The sequence below is a fragment of the Rhizopus microsporus genome (assembly GCF_002708625.1).
Source record: "Rhizopus microsporus ATCC 52813 unplaced genomic scaffold scaffold_14, whole genome shotgun sequence".
NCBI lineage: Eukaryota > Fungi > Mucoromycota > Mucoromycetes > Mucorales > Rhizopodaceae > Rhizopus > Rhizopus microsporus.
The window spans coordinates 294,550-308,339 of record NW_019671929.1 but is presented as its reverse complement, the minus strand read 5'-3'; the positions used below and the strand labels follow the sequence as shown (position 1 = coordinate 308,339).

Genomic DNA, 13,790 nt, shown 5'->3' with positions numbered 1-13,790 from the left:
GCACGAGCCAACCGAGGGGACACAGGCAACTGTTGTATAAAACATATGAATTGGTTACACTGCCAAAATGACACGTCCACGGGCAGTTCCGTTTACTCTCACAATATGGCTGGATGCCATTATCTTTACTGAAAAAGAATAAAGCCATCAAGGTTTACACAAGTCGTATAAATTAGCTTGATCACATTGACAAAAAGAAAATGACCGTTATTTTTGAAGCAGCATATTATATTTTGGTATCATTATTAGCAATAACACACAAATCTCTAAAGTTACTTTATAAATATTAAGTGAAACGTCTTAGTCGTAATTTCTGTACTTCTATTTTTGTGCCTGCGTTGAAATAAGTAACAGACTATCTTATCAAGTTGGCAATTTAAATTATCAAGCACGGCATGAAATCTATGTGTTTGTTTAAAAACTGTTATAAAAAGACAAAAAAGGCTTAATATTACAAATATATGTAGTTGGTTATTTTCCATTTCCAGTCGAGATAAAACCAGAAGGGGAGAAAATAAAGCCTAGTGCTGTACAAAGAGCTGGTGAAACTATCGTACTATGTATGTATTAATAAATAAAGCAACTACCTTGATTGTGTCTGTGTTTCAGCAGATTTTTTTTATAACCCTGCACAAGATCACAAAAGAAAGAACACTATAATGTTGTAGCTTACATTCAGTATTACAAAGTGTTGAATACTACAAGTAAAGCAAGCTCTCCTATAATAAATTAAATCATTTAGCTGGTTATCAATCTTTTCTCTAATATTAAAAAGATAATGAATTCTGCCTTTTTGAGAGATACATAAAATAAATGTGGTCAACACTTATGAATAACACGTAACTGAAAAGGCTGTTAGAGACTTTGTTTAAATAGTCTGATCTTGACATCTTTTTCTTTTCTTTTCTTCTTTGGACCAAAAAGTAAGACCAGCTATTCCTCAACTACCCTTAAGGTATGATTTATTCTTTACCCTTGCAAGAAACTGATATGCAGTATTATAGATTGCCCATCGAACCTAACCCGATGTTGGCTGGGGATAGTTTGATTCTTATCAAACTTTGGTCCCATTCACTCACTCTCTCGCGCTCCTTTTGCTCTTTCCGGGTCAGTTATCGCCAGCCCAACCCATGATATACCTCGGGTAAGATAGTAGTAATCTCTTTATAATTTCACTCACTTTTGTTGCTTCTCTTTTTTTCTCTTATAAATCTTCTTCTTTATAATGTAAGTACTTAACATCAATGTAATAACTGATTTACTAATCATTTTATTTTATATCGCATCCTTTTGCTTCTTGTGAGCTTTCTTTTATCATTATTTGTTGCCTGAAATTATCATTTTTCTATCAGTGTACGAATAATTTCTCAATAAAGTGCAAAAGTTAAACTTTTCCTCCATTGGCTTCCCCCTTCTCTCTCCTCTCAACATCTTTTGGCCTAACCCTTGTTCCGTTCCCTTCTTACTCGGTTTCTTCTACTTCTTTCCTTCAATTTTTCCCTTTGATCTCAAAAGGGTTATTAGATTATATGTTCTTTTTTTAATCTGTCCCAGACGGGACGAAATTATATTGTTTCAATGCGCCCAAGTGACCTTTATTTTCTTTAATCGCAAAGGTTAAACTTTTTACACAAGCATCAACTCCGAACTTTTAAAAAATGACGGGAAGAGCGCTGGGAAACCCTTTTTTTTTTCCTCAACACAAAATGACTCCAGTGCCTATCTTTGTATTGATGGGAACCGCTGGATGTGGTAAAACAAGTGTTGCTGAACAGATTCAGTTGTACTTGGGATGCAAGTATCTTGAAGGTGACTCACTTCATCCTCCACAAAACGTTCAGAAAATGACTTCAGGTAAAGAAAGGAAAAAATAATAGAGAAAAGCGACTTATTGTATATGATCATAGGGCAACCATTAAATGATGACGATCGTTGGCCATGGCTTCGTAGTATCCGTGATCATATAATCGCACAAGCCCAAGAATTGCAACCATTGGACAATGATTCAAAGAAAAGAGTTGTCGTTGTTACGTGCTCCTCGCTTAGAAAAGTGTACCGCGACATTTTACGACAAGTACCAGAAGAACTTGGAACAGTCATCTTTGTTTATCTCAAAGGATCATATGAGCTTCTATTACAAAGAATTCAAAACCGTAAAGGGCATTTTATGCCTGCTAAAATGCTTCAATCCCAAATAGATACTCTAGAGGAACCTGATGAAAAGATAGAAAAAGTAATTGTCGCAAGCATTGTGCCCCCACCTATAGAAGAAGCAAAGCATATTATTGATGCTGCTGTCGAAAAGGGATATTTGCCTGCTACTGTTCAGCAGTAATTCTTAGAGAATATATTTATTTTGTAGATCTACATGTAATAAAGCTTTTCCTATTTCTTTAATCCCATTTCATCTAAACCCTATCTATTTGACGGGAAATAAAATTTACCCCAAGTTTTCAACTGGTTTCCATTTCTGGAATACGCTTTTTTTTTAACAGTAGCTGCTGATTCATGGCCATTGAACAAACCCACCCAACTTTTTCTCTATTCAAGCGTAGCTAACAATGCCTACTTTGAACAGGTAACCACATACAACAGCAATTATTTCAAACTATCATTGTCACAATAGAATACTCAGTAACACCAAGGTTGACCATCAAATATATGTAAAGGAAGTGCTGAGTATATGACGAACTCTCTCTCAAATGGTACCCGTCTCTAGGCTCCCAGTGTGTATATCAACCCTCACTGCATAAATAAGCAACAGCAGCAAAATTGTTACACACATATACACAGTGCTCAATATATTTTTAGATACTGACTGAAATAAAAAAAGAGTTCAAACGTAATCAAGGACACAACAACAGCACTGAATGTAATTCAATAATAAACAAGGTTAATATAAAGAAGGAATAGAAATAAACAACTATCAGAAAATAAGAGAGACTTAAGGTAAATCCTAAAAATGGAATTGTTTTTATTTACTGCTATTCTTGGCAAAATATATATTTATAATTATTCCCCTTATTTTCTTTCTTTTCTTTCTTTAAACACACACACACAAAAAACACAGATGACTGAACAGAAACTATATCATCCTGTAAACTTAAATACAGCAGATTTGATCATCTCTTTTGCATCTAAACAGCATGCCTTCAAACTGATGATGAGTACTCTTCGAGAAATAGAAGAACAGATAGAACTTCGACAGAAAGCAAATAAAAAGTTTTGTCAAACTAGTGTTGTCATCCAAGACATTTATCATAAAGAAATCGATACATATAAACAATTATTGCACAGCATCACTGGAGATATAAAATACTTGGAGAATGACATCTACAGATTAAATAATCAACGTACAACATTAAAAGAGGAACTGGATACATATGAACAGGAATTGGCCCAGTTGAGGGAATACGCCGAACAAAGAAGAAACAAGAAAGCAAAGAGAGAAAAACAGTACCACAGCTTTTACAATGTACCTATTGTTGCAGCGCAATATAAAAAGAAATATATGCGTGCTCGGGATAAAAACTCGGATGCTGAAGAGCAACTGTCAAAAGTCAGAATCACCGTAGATTCGTGTCAAAAAGCTGTCGCTGAAGTAGCCAGGTCCATTAGTGATTGTCAAAAGAAAATCGAGTTACTTGAACAACAACAACAGGACACTGAAAATAGAATAAAACAAGCAAACGACATGATTAGTGAGTTACAAGATGGCCAACGATTCTGGTCTGACTTCGACAACAATCAGCTGTCTACAGCCTTGAAGGCGACACAGCAATTTATTGAAGCTATACAAAAATATTCTAGGAAGAGTCATAGCAATCTTTCTCAAGTAGTTCATCATCAGACGGACTTTGTTAAGGTATTCAGATTAGCATTACATGAATATAGTGAAGCAGAAGGCTATGCAGAATCAAGATGGAAAGATATACAGGTAGCATTTAACTGTGCTCGATGTAAAACTACGCAGATTGGTTGGCCAAATCTAGACAAGGTCCGTACAACAGATTTGCTATGTGATCCATGTTACAAGGAAGTGCGTACTACGATGATTCTTGAGAAAAAGATTAATGGAGTGATAGGATCTAATCGCAGCCAACAGTTACTATCACTTCCTGGTTCATCAAGCTTTTCTGTATCGTCGTCCAATACATCCAACTCAACCACATCAAGCAATAAGAGCAAAACTGGATTCAAGAAGATGTTTCAAATGATTAAAAATAACAAGCGAAGTAGCTCTAGCCATGATCTTTCCAGCCATTCTCCAGATGTGTATGTGTCTTAGTAAATGTATACCCTCTTTCTTTATGTAACGATACATGAAGTTCTTTTATTATGTACACTATCAAAGATTCTATTATAAAAAAAAATAACTCGTTCTTTGTGTTTTTTCTTTTTCTTTTTCTTTAAATATCGCCCAAGCTATCCTTGATGGCACTGTAGTATTCAGGAGAGAGATAGTTAACCAGTTCATCTTTTGTTAACCAAGCAAAATCTGAGACGCTTTTACTAGGCTTGACTTGACCAGCATATACTCGAGCTTTCATGAAAAAGACCTATTATTTTTTTTTCTAATTAAACGTCTGTCCCTTCCTAATATACCATCATCCTTACCTTTAAACCGGATTGTTCTTTAGATGAAGTTTCTTTATAAAATGCGATTGGCTGACGGCCAACAAACCAAGTATCCATATCCACACCACATTGCTCCTTTAACGTACGTTCTGCAGCCTAATGATCATAAATAATGAATAAACAATCATTCTGCTTTATATTTATATTTACTTCATGTAAATATTCTGTGCTATCAATTGGTCCCTGAGGGAACTGCCAGGCACCTTCTCCTGATTGCTTTACAACAAGATACAGTGTCTGCTTCAAGGCGCGATCGAGGCTCTTGCTGTCGTTTTTTTTATCAGCTTCTGTTGTTCTATCTAATTTTTCAACCTTTGTTGCTGCGATTAAGCCTTCATTCTCTTGTTCCCAAGTAGTCTGACTGGCCTGAACCGCATCACTTAATGAAGTTGAAGGATCTTTCATGGCTTGTTGACGAGCCTGTTCTTCATGCTTCCAACGGCGTTCTGCTACTGAACCCTTTTTGAAGTAAAAATCTGTAGGTGTTGTCATGGTCTCTTGACGCTCCAACTTTTCACGATAATCAAAATAAGCTTTTTCAAATGGTGTGGCATCACGGGTAATTTGAGGTGCACGCGATAAAATTACAGAAGCTTGTATACGATTGTTTTTTATAATCAACGGATTAACAGCTGCAGAAGCTAAACCTCGTTTGATTATAGCGTGCTTGAACATGTTAAAGTGACAAGATTATCAAAACTGAAAAAGTTTTTATTTGCCGGGGTTGTCAAAAAAAGACCATTGATCTTTTGATTTGTTGATAATTTTTGCTCCGAATAAAATACTCTTTGTCACAAAAGAAGGGCATCTTCTAACCTTCAAATCAAGCACATATCCCTTTGTATTTAATAAAGAAGAGTAGTCTAAAGAATACACATTCATCTAATTACTTTTCCAAGGGAAGAATCAGAACTATATCTTATTACGTTATGAAGAGTAAAAAAATAATTTGCTGCGTTAGTGGCCACCAGGTTCTGATTATACAAGATCAAATAAGTAAATAAGGTTAAAAGATAACTGAAGTGAGAATAATACTGTAGATTGATTAATCTAATTAAGCTGGTGATTATTTATTCAAAGCATTGTGTTATTTATATGAGTAGTAACAGGAAGTGAATCAAATAACACAGCTCGATGTACTGTGCGGGAAACAGTGTTTGAGAGACAGTGTCTGTGAAAGGTACTGTTAGGGGCGCCCTCCTGAGTCTTCTTCATTACAGTAGAAATTTGCATGATTCATACATACGTACGGTTACCAGTTTCATCAGATACCAAGAAAAAGGTATCGATACCTCCCAGAAAGAGTCCGTCCTCGAATTGGCGACTTAAGCTAATCCAGATGTCAGCAGTATCTGCGTGTTGATGAAGGAGGCGATAACGTGCCAACTTGGGTAGGACAGCCCTCAAATGGGAACGCTTCATCGCATAATATAGCTGTATACTAAGTAGGTCTTCTAGGTGCGGTTACTTGAATTTTACGTGAGACACTTCATTTTCGTGGTGAGCAAATCGTTGAGCCAATTGCTCTTTCAAGTTGTTCAGGCGGCCTTGTTCCCTGGCTGCAATAGCCAAATCAAAGATGATATCCGATTTATTTTTGACTATTTTTTCATAATAAATTTTAGCAGATCCTCGTAATTGTGCTTTATGATTAATTTTCCTGCTTCATTCGTGATGCTGTTTATGCCAAGATAGGATTCTAGTACTTCTTGAAAGTGGTGGTAGCCTTCTCCTTCGTAACCGTGAAATCCAATGAGGGCTGTGCGATTATTGTTTGCCAACGCGGTTTGTCGGTTATTCTTTCTACTTTGTACAGCTCAGCCTAATCAATTTTATGTGACCTGGTGGTCACACATTGAGCCTTTATTATAACTTTACATTTTCAAACACTTTTACTACAAACCTCAGTCTTACAAAAGACACGAACACACAAGCTTCTATTCTTATTATCCTTACAGCACATTCAAATCAAAGCCTACAGTATTACATTTGGTGGCCACTACGAGTGGCAGTTCTTTCAAAAATTGAACTTACAAAGAACATCAATCAATTAAACAAAAATACTCAAAATTTGCAAGCTCGAATTTTTAAACAACCTTTTATATCAGCTTCCTATTGTCTCCGTAACGAAACAATTTTTGTCTTCGATCGTCTTTATTATTGCCAAATTCATCACCGCCCGCTGTTTTCCCAAGATCAGCTTTTCAACCATGACAGCTCCTCGGAAACTTGGTGGCCTTGGTTTACTGGGTCCCCTCATACTGTTGTATTCATACTTAGTGGATTAACTATTAACCATATATAAAACAATAACTGGCAATCATTCGACTTCAGTTTGTTGCTTTGAAACAACTGTGCGGATCATTATTTAAACAAATTACCAGAAAATGGGTTTTAAGGTACGCATATCCAGTGACTCTGATCCATCATTGCTACTAGGGATCATCGTCTCATCAAAGGCACCCGATTCGTCCTAACTTCCTCATTGCCTCAGTTGTCATTCATAAGCCTCTATGAAAATTTTTACGACCTCAGCTGAAGGGTGTCTCACATTTAGTATAAATACTCGTCCTTAATAAAGCCAATCGACAGATATCTTTTAGTCTGGTTAATTCTAGTCTTTATTCTTTTTAATTGATACTTTGTATTCAACACATACAACAATCCACGCTCCAACTGCGATGGCTTCTTTTGCTGCTGAGTCATTTTCATCTTTCGTCAGAGTTTTGGTACTCGAAAGAGCTCACTTCTTCCATTGTTCTGCCTCTCCTAGCGGACTATCTCATTCACCTTGTAGAAATCTCGATGCGGCCCCCACAGCCTGTAGCATTAGGTTCTGACTTTCATCTTCCTTTTCTGTTTTCCTCGCTCCGCCCTCTTTTGTCCAAAGACAGAGGACACCTGTTATTCCTCTTGTATCAAGCCATGGATGCTCTTCCCAAAAATTTCTCTACTGTGGTTATCAACCCGGAAACTGCCATGCACATTCCTCTTGAGTTCATCATCAACCCAATTCGGACTTTTCAGCTTCGTCCCTCGATTTTAAAGCTTCCAGCAAGTAGTGCGTACATCATTGACTCAGAATTCCATTTTACACGGCCACGCAGTAATATAGAAATTGCTCAGTCACCCAGACTTGTTAAAATGTTTCTGAAAGCGGCTCGGGATGGTCACCTCCAATTGACCCCTTTCTTCTTACGAACGTGCATAGCACAATTCTTAGCTCACTTGGCCTCTCCTGCCTATATACCTGTACTACATCACAATATCGATGTCAGTCAGTTTGTCAAAGCCTGTGCACTTGGACCTTCTGGGAAAGATATCTCATCCAAAGAATTTCGAAAGCTTTATCGTCCGCCTACCCCAAAGTCACTTCCTAGTCTTTCTTCAACGAAATGCTCTCATTTTGGCGTTTTTTTATTCACCTGCAAGCTTGTACTGTTTAGTATCAGGCCTTGCATGGCAAACTGGCCACCCATTCCACTCTTTTCAAGCTCCATCCTGAACTTGTGGATCCTCCACAGTGCATCTTCTGTAATATGTCCGCCGTGGAGGACATCGCTCACTTTCTATATGATTGTTCTCCCAAGTTGCTAGTTTGGAAGGAACTGTGGTCTACATTATTCAGCAGTCAATTCTTCGCCCCTCTGCTTGAAAAAGCCTTGTTCAAGCTGGAATTTCCTGGCTCTTCCGCCGAAAACGAAATACCTCCTGGCATTGGAATCGCGTCCACCCTTTTATTTTTACTTTTTAATTCGTACTTTTTTTTAAGGAGTTTATGGTGTTCAATTTATCAGTGAAAATTAAAAAGTTAAAGAAAAACGAAAAAGATTATAAGATCATTGGAGTGAGAATAATACTGTAGATTGATTAATCTGATTAAGCTCATAATTCTTTATTCAAAGTTACTGGGTTATTTATATTAAAAAATAATAGGGAGAGTGTCATTGACACCATAACTGACATAGTGCGGGCACACTATGTCATGGCATTATGTGGTGTTACTGGGTGTTAGTAAGGAGAAAAGCGCTAATAGTAAGTTTTAAAGTAAGTTCTATAAATAGATTTTGATATTATAGTGACCAACAGATCTTAAAATAAGATCAATATAAAGCAATATAATGCTAAGTCTTGTGAGATAAAGTAAAAAGGTTATCAAGCAATTGTTGCTTAAGATATAAGATAAAATAGAAGTTATTGTGATCTGAAGATAAGATGCTTCTTAGATGATTCTTCGATGTTGTTTATTTCATGAATAATTTGGGAATATTTATACTGTTTGCATAAGTAAATATGCAATATAAAATATATAATAAATGATAAATCATTAAAACTTGCATTAGACATACAGAGTATACGATACCAAAAATGGCAAAAACGCTTAAAATTTTACCCAAATAAAAATTTGAAAAGATTAGCCCGACGGGGGGGTCGAACCCCCAACCTTGAGATTAAGAGTCTCACGCTCTACCGATTGAGCTAGCCGGGCTTCTTATTTTTTGGTTAATGCCTATATTAATATAGATATATCATTATCACGTGATAAAGTCACGTGCTTATTGTCACGTACTTTGTTTTTTTATTATTTCGAAGTTCTTTACCATGATAATGGTATAAGGTCTTGTTAAATGATGTTTTTGCTTTTGACTGTAAAGGAAACGATCAAGAATTACGTGAAAGTCAACTGTTCGAAATTTGGAAAAAAATACACTTATTCAAGTTTCGAGTAATGTCGTCAATTTTAATGGTGGCTCATAACATACTCTTGCATAAAACAATTTAGCATCGCGAAACCTCAATAATGAAATCTCTACATGCAATACTGTTATTTTTATCTCATAAGTTACACTGTAATACTGAATATCTAAGCAACTGGTATTTATAAGACCTATGTTTGTAATTAATAAAATATTTTGTTCAGTTTTACTCGACTCTCAAATAATCACCACAGTGCTTTGCTAAGGTCTTTACAATTTCGAAATTCAGTTTCGCCATATTGTTAACCCAACTTACAACGGATTAACCATATCGCTATCACATCGTAATATAATATCATGTGGGATTTATTGAAGTTATACTTTATTTTTTGTCTATTATGGTTGACTTTTAGTCTAACGTGATAGAAAAATAGAAGGTAGACTGTATGCTCTACTATAAGATCATAAAGCATTATTATCATTTATCTCATAATAGGCATTAATTAGACAATTGGATTTATGGTTAAAACTTGCAAAGGCTGCATGCTGTTGCGCCAAGCCTTTTAAGAAGCTGTGCCTTCGAAGGTTTTACAGCAAATGATGTCAACAATATTGCAAGTTGTTGCTCCATTATCAAGTGCTCTCACATGTATAAGCCTAAAAAAAGTAGCTAAGATTTATGATTCTATTATTTATCACAGGATTTATGGTTACTGCTCTAATGTCAATATTTGACCTTTCAACAAACTATGATGTATTGATTCAACAAAGGCTATCTAGCCATCTATGTCCCTGATCATTTTTTTAGTTCATATCTCATGAGCTGATTGGAATACTTTAGAGTTAGGTGATATTAAAGCATCAAAAGCAAAAAATTCATTATTTTAGACATTGGCAATTGTTTATAGTTCTTTTATACTTTATAGTAAAATATGCCCTTCACTTTCATATGTTCTGCCTGGCCCTGTTCGACCCATTTTCATAAAACAAACCTTATCCAACACAGCTTGCCCAAAGTTAATCTCTTTATGCTCTTGAAGAATCGATCTAGCATCAAAGGGCTGTCTGATCTTTCCTTTGCAATGACTAGTATTTACAAGTGTCGCATGTAGCTGGCATCATTTCAGTCATAGTTTTGTCCGTTTGCTTATCTGATTACCTTTAATGGCCTCTTTTCCATTTTCATAAACCCTCCATCTATCATTTTATCAATAATTGCCTTACATAATTTAACAAGTAGCTGTGTCTCATCTTGCGGCTCAATATATAATACATGCGCTTCAGCTATCTTGTTTTGTAAGCAACTTTTTCATTTTAAAATACCTTTAACTAACCTGGGTTAGGTTGCATAATAGCTAGTTTTTGTAATCTCACGCTCAAAGGGCCGTTCTCAAGGACTTGATGGGCAACAATTGAGCATTCCTCTTTAAAGTATTTAACAGCTCGATCAATCTCTTCTCGATCTAGGAGAGACATAACTCCCAATGTAATGTGGAAGTTGGCGGGTAATACAAGTGCATCCGGATTGACCATCGTGTCTATCTTTTTATAGAATGCTTCAATCTGTTGCTTGACGTTTGTGATAGGTATCGATAAGAAATGGGTTGGCCGCATTCGCTGTTGTGCTTGTTGCAAAGTGCGATCGATTGCCAGTTTGGCCTTTTCAATACTCTCCTTATCAGGACCGCTCACCATCACTTGGTCCTTACCTCTTTGAACCCTAATTTGCGTGCCTGTTTCCTCTGTCAGCTGCTTTAGTCTACTACCCTTTTTCCCAATCAAAAGACCATGAAGTGATTTCTTTACAATATAGCTTTCGGTAATCATGTTTTGATGACTTTTACAATTATTATTACTAGTACTAATATGCTGCAAGCAATGTTTTACCTTACCCTTCAGTAATAGTTTTATTTATAAAGACTTTTGTTGCTCGATAACTTGTTGTCTGCTTTATATTTTTCTCCATGCGAAATATTAAAGACATTGCGAAGTAATATCTGTATGTGATTTGAAGATGAAATAGGCGTGGTAACAGCAGTCACAAAACGGTCCCTTTTTCTACAAAGCCCAGTAAGATACTTGTTTTGGAGCCCTTTGTGACAGAAAATCATATATTCTTATTATCGATAAAACATATGGTGGAAAATGAAAGCAAAGGGTTCAAGGAAGGTACAAAAACGTGTGCATAACTGACGAATTTATGACCTCACAAGCCTGCCTGTGTTGCTTTTCAAAGCTTAACCACCTTTATACAAAGAAAGATGGAAAAAGGAAGAGTAAAGGCTCCCTTTTATGTGGAAATCCAAAATGCGTCATAGTCAAGAACAACAAAGCATTGATATCTAGAGATCCTCTCTCTGCTTTAGCAATTGTAATTTCTGGACTATACAAACTCTTTCTGTATTCTCGCCTAGCATCAGTTACTTCAATACTGATTTTGTTCTTATTATCCCTTTGTTAAACACAGAAATTGTTACCTTGATCTCATGACTGCTTTTTCTGGTTGGGTATTTAGAATTTTTGAAGATCAAAAGGCTACCAGAGCTGCGGTTCACTGCGATTACTAACCACAGATCTTGCTACAGTAGGCTCGTATCATGTATAGACATTTCTATCTCACATAAGTAAACAATATCGAATTGATTTTCTAGTTAGCTTTAATTCTTTCCTGGCTCTTTCTTCTGACTTTAAACTAAAGTAATATATTTTCTTACTTTTCTTGTCTCCGTGAGTTTTTTCTTTTTTAATATTGCTGGAAATGACAAACGTTTGTTCAGCCGAAGGCTGTGAAAAGTCTGCTACTCTTCAATGTCCTACTTGTATCAAGTTAAAGATTGAAGGTTCCCTGTTTTGCTCTCAGGATTGCTTTAAAAAGAACTGGGTACGGAATATAAAAAACAACAGCTTGTTCTTGGGATATTCACATAAATGATAGGCTCAGCATAAGCTTGTTCACAAGGCAAAGATTGAAAGTAATACAAGATACATACAATTGGACAAAGCTAACAATTGTTTAGGCGAACCTCACGACCCTTTCCCTAATTATAGATACACAGGTGAACTTCGTGCGGTTTACCCTCTTTCTCCTATGCGTCAAGTGCCCAAAGAAATAATGCGACGTAAGCCATTTTGAAGAGAGAAAGAGAACAAAAATAGCAACTTATGAATCATTATATAGCTGATTATGCTGAAACAAGTATACCTATCTCTGAACAGCGCACTAGGTCAATTATGAGAGTATTAAATCCCGAAGAAATTGAAGCGATGCGTAAAGTGTGCCAGGTAATAATTTTTCTTTTACTTGAATAAGCGTAATAGGGGAAGCTAATTTCTGGGACTATTTGCTAATAGATTGCTCGTGAAGTCTTGGATACTGGTGCTGCCGCAGTTCGCCCTGGTATCACAACAGACGAAATTGGTAAAGAAAATGACTTGACAAAATGAACGTCTTTTTAACAGTCTCATATAGATGAAATTATTCATAACGCAACAATTGAACGTGGTGCTTACCCTTCTCCTCTGAACTACTACCAATTTCCTAAATCCGTTTGCACGTATAGTATATGAAATAGTTTGTAGATAATGACCAAACAAATTAACATGTGTGTGATATTGTTTAGATCTGTCAATGAGGTCATTTGTCATGGTATCCCAGACAAACGTCCATTGAAGGACGGCGATATAGTTAACTTGGACGTATCATGTTACTATAACGGTTTCCATGCTGACTTGAACGAAACTTACTTGGTTGGCAATGTAGATGAAAGAGGTAAACAATTGGTACAATGCGCTAGAGAATGCTTGGAAAAGGCGATCGCAATAGGTAATCAAAACAGTATATTATATCATCCTACAGGCTAATGAGTTATAAAGCTAAACCTGGTGTTCGATACCGTGATTTTGGCAAGGTCATTGAAGAGCATGCCAAAAAGAATGGATTCTCCGTTGTCCGAAGTTTTTGTGGACATGGCATTAACCAACTTTTCCATTGTGCTCCTGATGTACCTCACTATGCCAGTAAGTATATTCTGTATATTTAACAGGAATGATATTCATATCTTTTGTAGACAATAAGGCTATCGGCGTCTTGAAACCCGGTCATTGTTTTACAATTGAACCCATGATCTGTGAAGGCCACTGGAGAGATGAACTTTGGCCTGATAACTGGACAGCTGTCACATGTGATGGCAAGCGTTCTGCTCAGTTTGAACAAACTTTACTAGTGACAGAAACAGGTGTTGAAATATTAACGCAAAAAAGAAATTGACGTCAATAGAATTGCCTATAAAGAAAGTTATCATGAGCTCATTGTTCATCTCTACTTCTTTTATCTTCTACGTGAGCATGGGTGCTATTACTTTTTCTGCTATTATATGTCCTTATTTTTATTAAAAGCGCATATTTGGGCGGATGATGTTGTAGGAAATCATTCATCATTTTACTTTATTCATCCGT

General features: G+C 36.2%; 5 protein-coding genes and 1 non-coding gene across 6 annotated transcripts; 3 read left to right on the top strand and 3 right to left on the bottom strand.

The window, feature by feature from the left end:
- The first annotated feature begins 1,691 nt into the window (after positions 1 to 1,691).
- Positions 1,692 to 2,511, top strand: RHIMIDRAFT_260338 (thermosensitive gluconokinase). Its single transcript, XM_023611456.1, has 2 exons — positions 1,692 to 1,854; positions 1,908 to 2,511. Exons 1-2 carry the CDS (start codon positions 1,707 to 1,709, stop codon positions 2,333 to 2,335), a joined length of 576 nt encoding a protein of 191 aa, XP_023463981.1. The 5' UTR covers positions 1,692 to 1,706; the 3' UTR covers positions 2,336 to 2,511.
- Positions 2,512 to 3,070: 559 nt separating this feature from the next.
- RHIMIDRAFT_245385 (uncharacterized protein) lies at positions 3,071 to 4,288 on the top strand (the record flags this gene model as incomplete). The annotated part of the gene is made up of 1 exon (XM_023610193.1): positions 3,071 to 4,288. One exon carries the CDS (start codon positions 3,071 to 3,073, stop codon positions 4,286 to 4,288), a length of 1,218 nt encoding a protein of 405 aa, XP_023463980.1.
- Positions 4,289 to 4,409: 121 nt separating this feature from the next.
- On the bottom strand, positions 4,410 to 5,313 carry RHIMIDRAFT_239746 (uncharacterized protein; the record flags this gene model as incomplete). Its single annotated transcript, XM_023609231.1, has 3 exons — positions 4,410 to 4,559; positions 4,618 to 4,734; positions 4,789 to 5,313. The coding sequence occupies 3 exons, from the start codon at positions 5,311 to 5,313 to the stop codon at positions 4,410 to 4,412; spliced, it is 792 nt and encodes a 263-aa protein (XP_023463979.1).
- A 3,741-nt stretch (positions 5,314 to 9,054) lies between these two features.
- On the bottom strand, positions 9,055 to 9,127 carry RHIMIDRAFT_t50. The gene has a single exon. It is a non-coding gene; the product is annotated as a tRNA-Lys (tRNA).
- A 1,096-nt stretch (positions 9,128 to 10,223) lies between these two features.
- RHIMIDRAFT_260335 (uncharacterized protein) lies at positions 10,224 to 11,382 on the bottom strand. The gene is made up of 4 exons (XM_023611455.1): positions 11,223 to 11,382; positions 10,670 to 11,172; positions 10,495 to 10,619; positions 10,224 to 10,447 (listed from the first exon to the last, which is right to left on the bottom strand). Exons 2-4 carry the CDS (start codon positions 11,160 to 11,162, stop codon positions 10,256 to 10,258), a joined length of 810 nt encoding a protein of 269 aa, XP_023463978.1. The 5' UTR covers positions 11,163 to 11,172; positions 11,223 to 11,382; the 3' UTR covers positions 10,224 to 10,255.
- A 711-nt stretch (positions 11,383 to 12,093) lies between these two features.
- Positions 12,094 to 13,602, top strand: RHIMIDRAFT_205792 (MetAP 1; the record flags this gene model as incomplete). The annotated part of the gene is made up of 8 exons (XM_023606855.1): positions 12,094 to 12,216; positions 12,271 to 12,454; positions 12,514 to 12,617; positions 12,687 to 12,753; positions 12,805 to 12,889; positions 12,956 to 13,158; positions 13,209 to 13,352; positions 13,403 to 13,602. The coding sequence occupies 8 exons, from the start codon at positions 12,094 to 12,096 to the stop codon at positions 13,600 to 13,602; spliced, it is 1,110 nt and encodes a 369-aa protein (XP_023463977.1).
- Positions 13,603 to 13,790: the final 188 nt, after the last annotated feature.

Coding starts and splice junctions, on each gene's coding strand:
- RHIMIDRAFT_260338 (XM_023611456.1), top strand. CDS start 1,707: ATGACTCCAGTGCCTATCTTTGTATTGATGGGAACCGCTGGATGTGGT. Junction 1,855..1,907: donor CGTTCAGAAAATGACTTCAG/GTAAAGAAAGGA, acceptor ATATGATCATAG/GGCAACCATTAAATGATGAC.
- RHIMIDRAFT_260335 (XM_023611455.1), bottom strand. CDS start 11,162: ATGATTACCGAAAGCTATATTGTAAAGAAATCACTTCATGGTCTTTTG. Junction 10,620..10,669: donor TATTATGCAACCTAACCCAG/GTTAGTTAAAGG, acceptor AAAACAAGATAG/CTGAAGCGCATGTATTATAT. Junction 10,448..10,494: donor TGGAAAAGAGGCCATTAAAG/GTAATCAGATAA, acceptor AAATGATGCCAG/CTACATGCGACACTTGTAAA.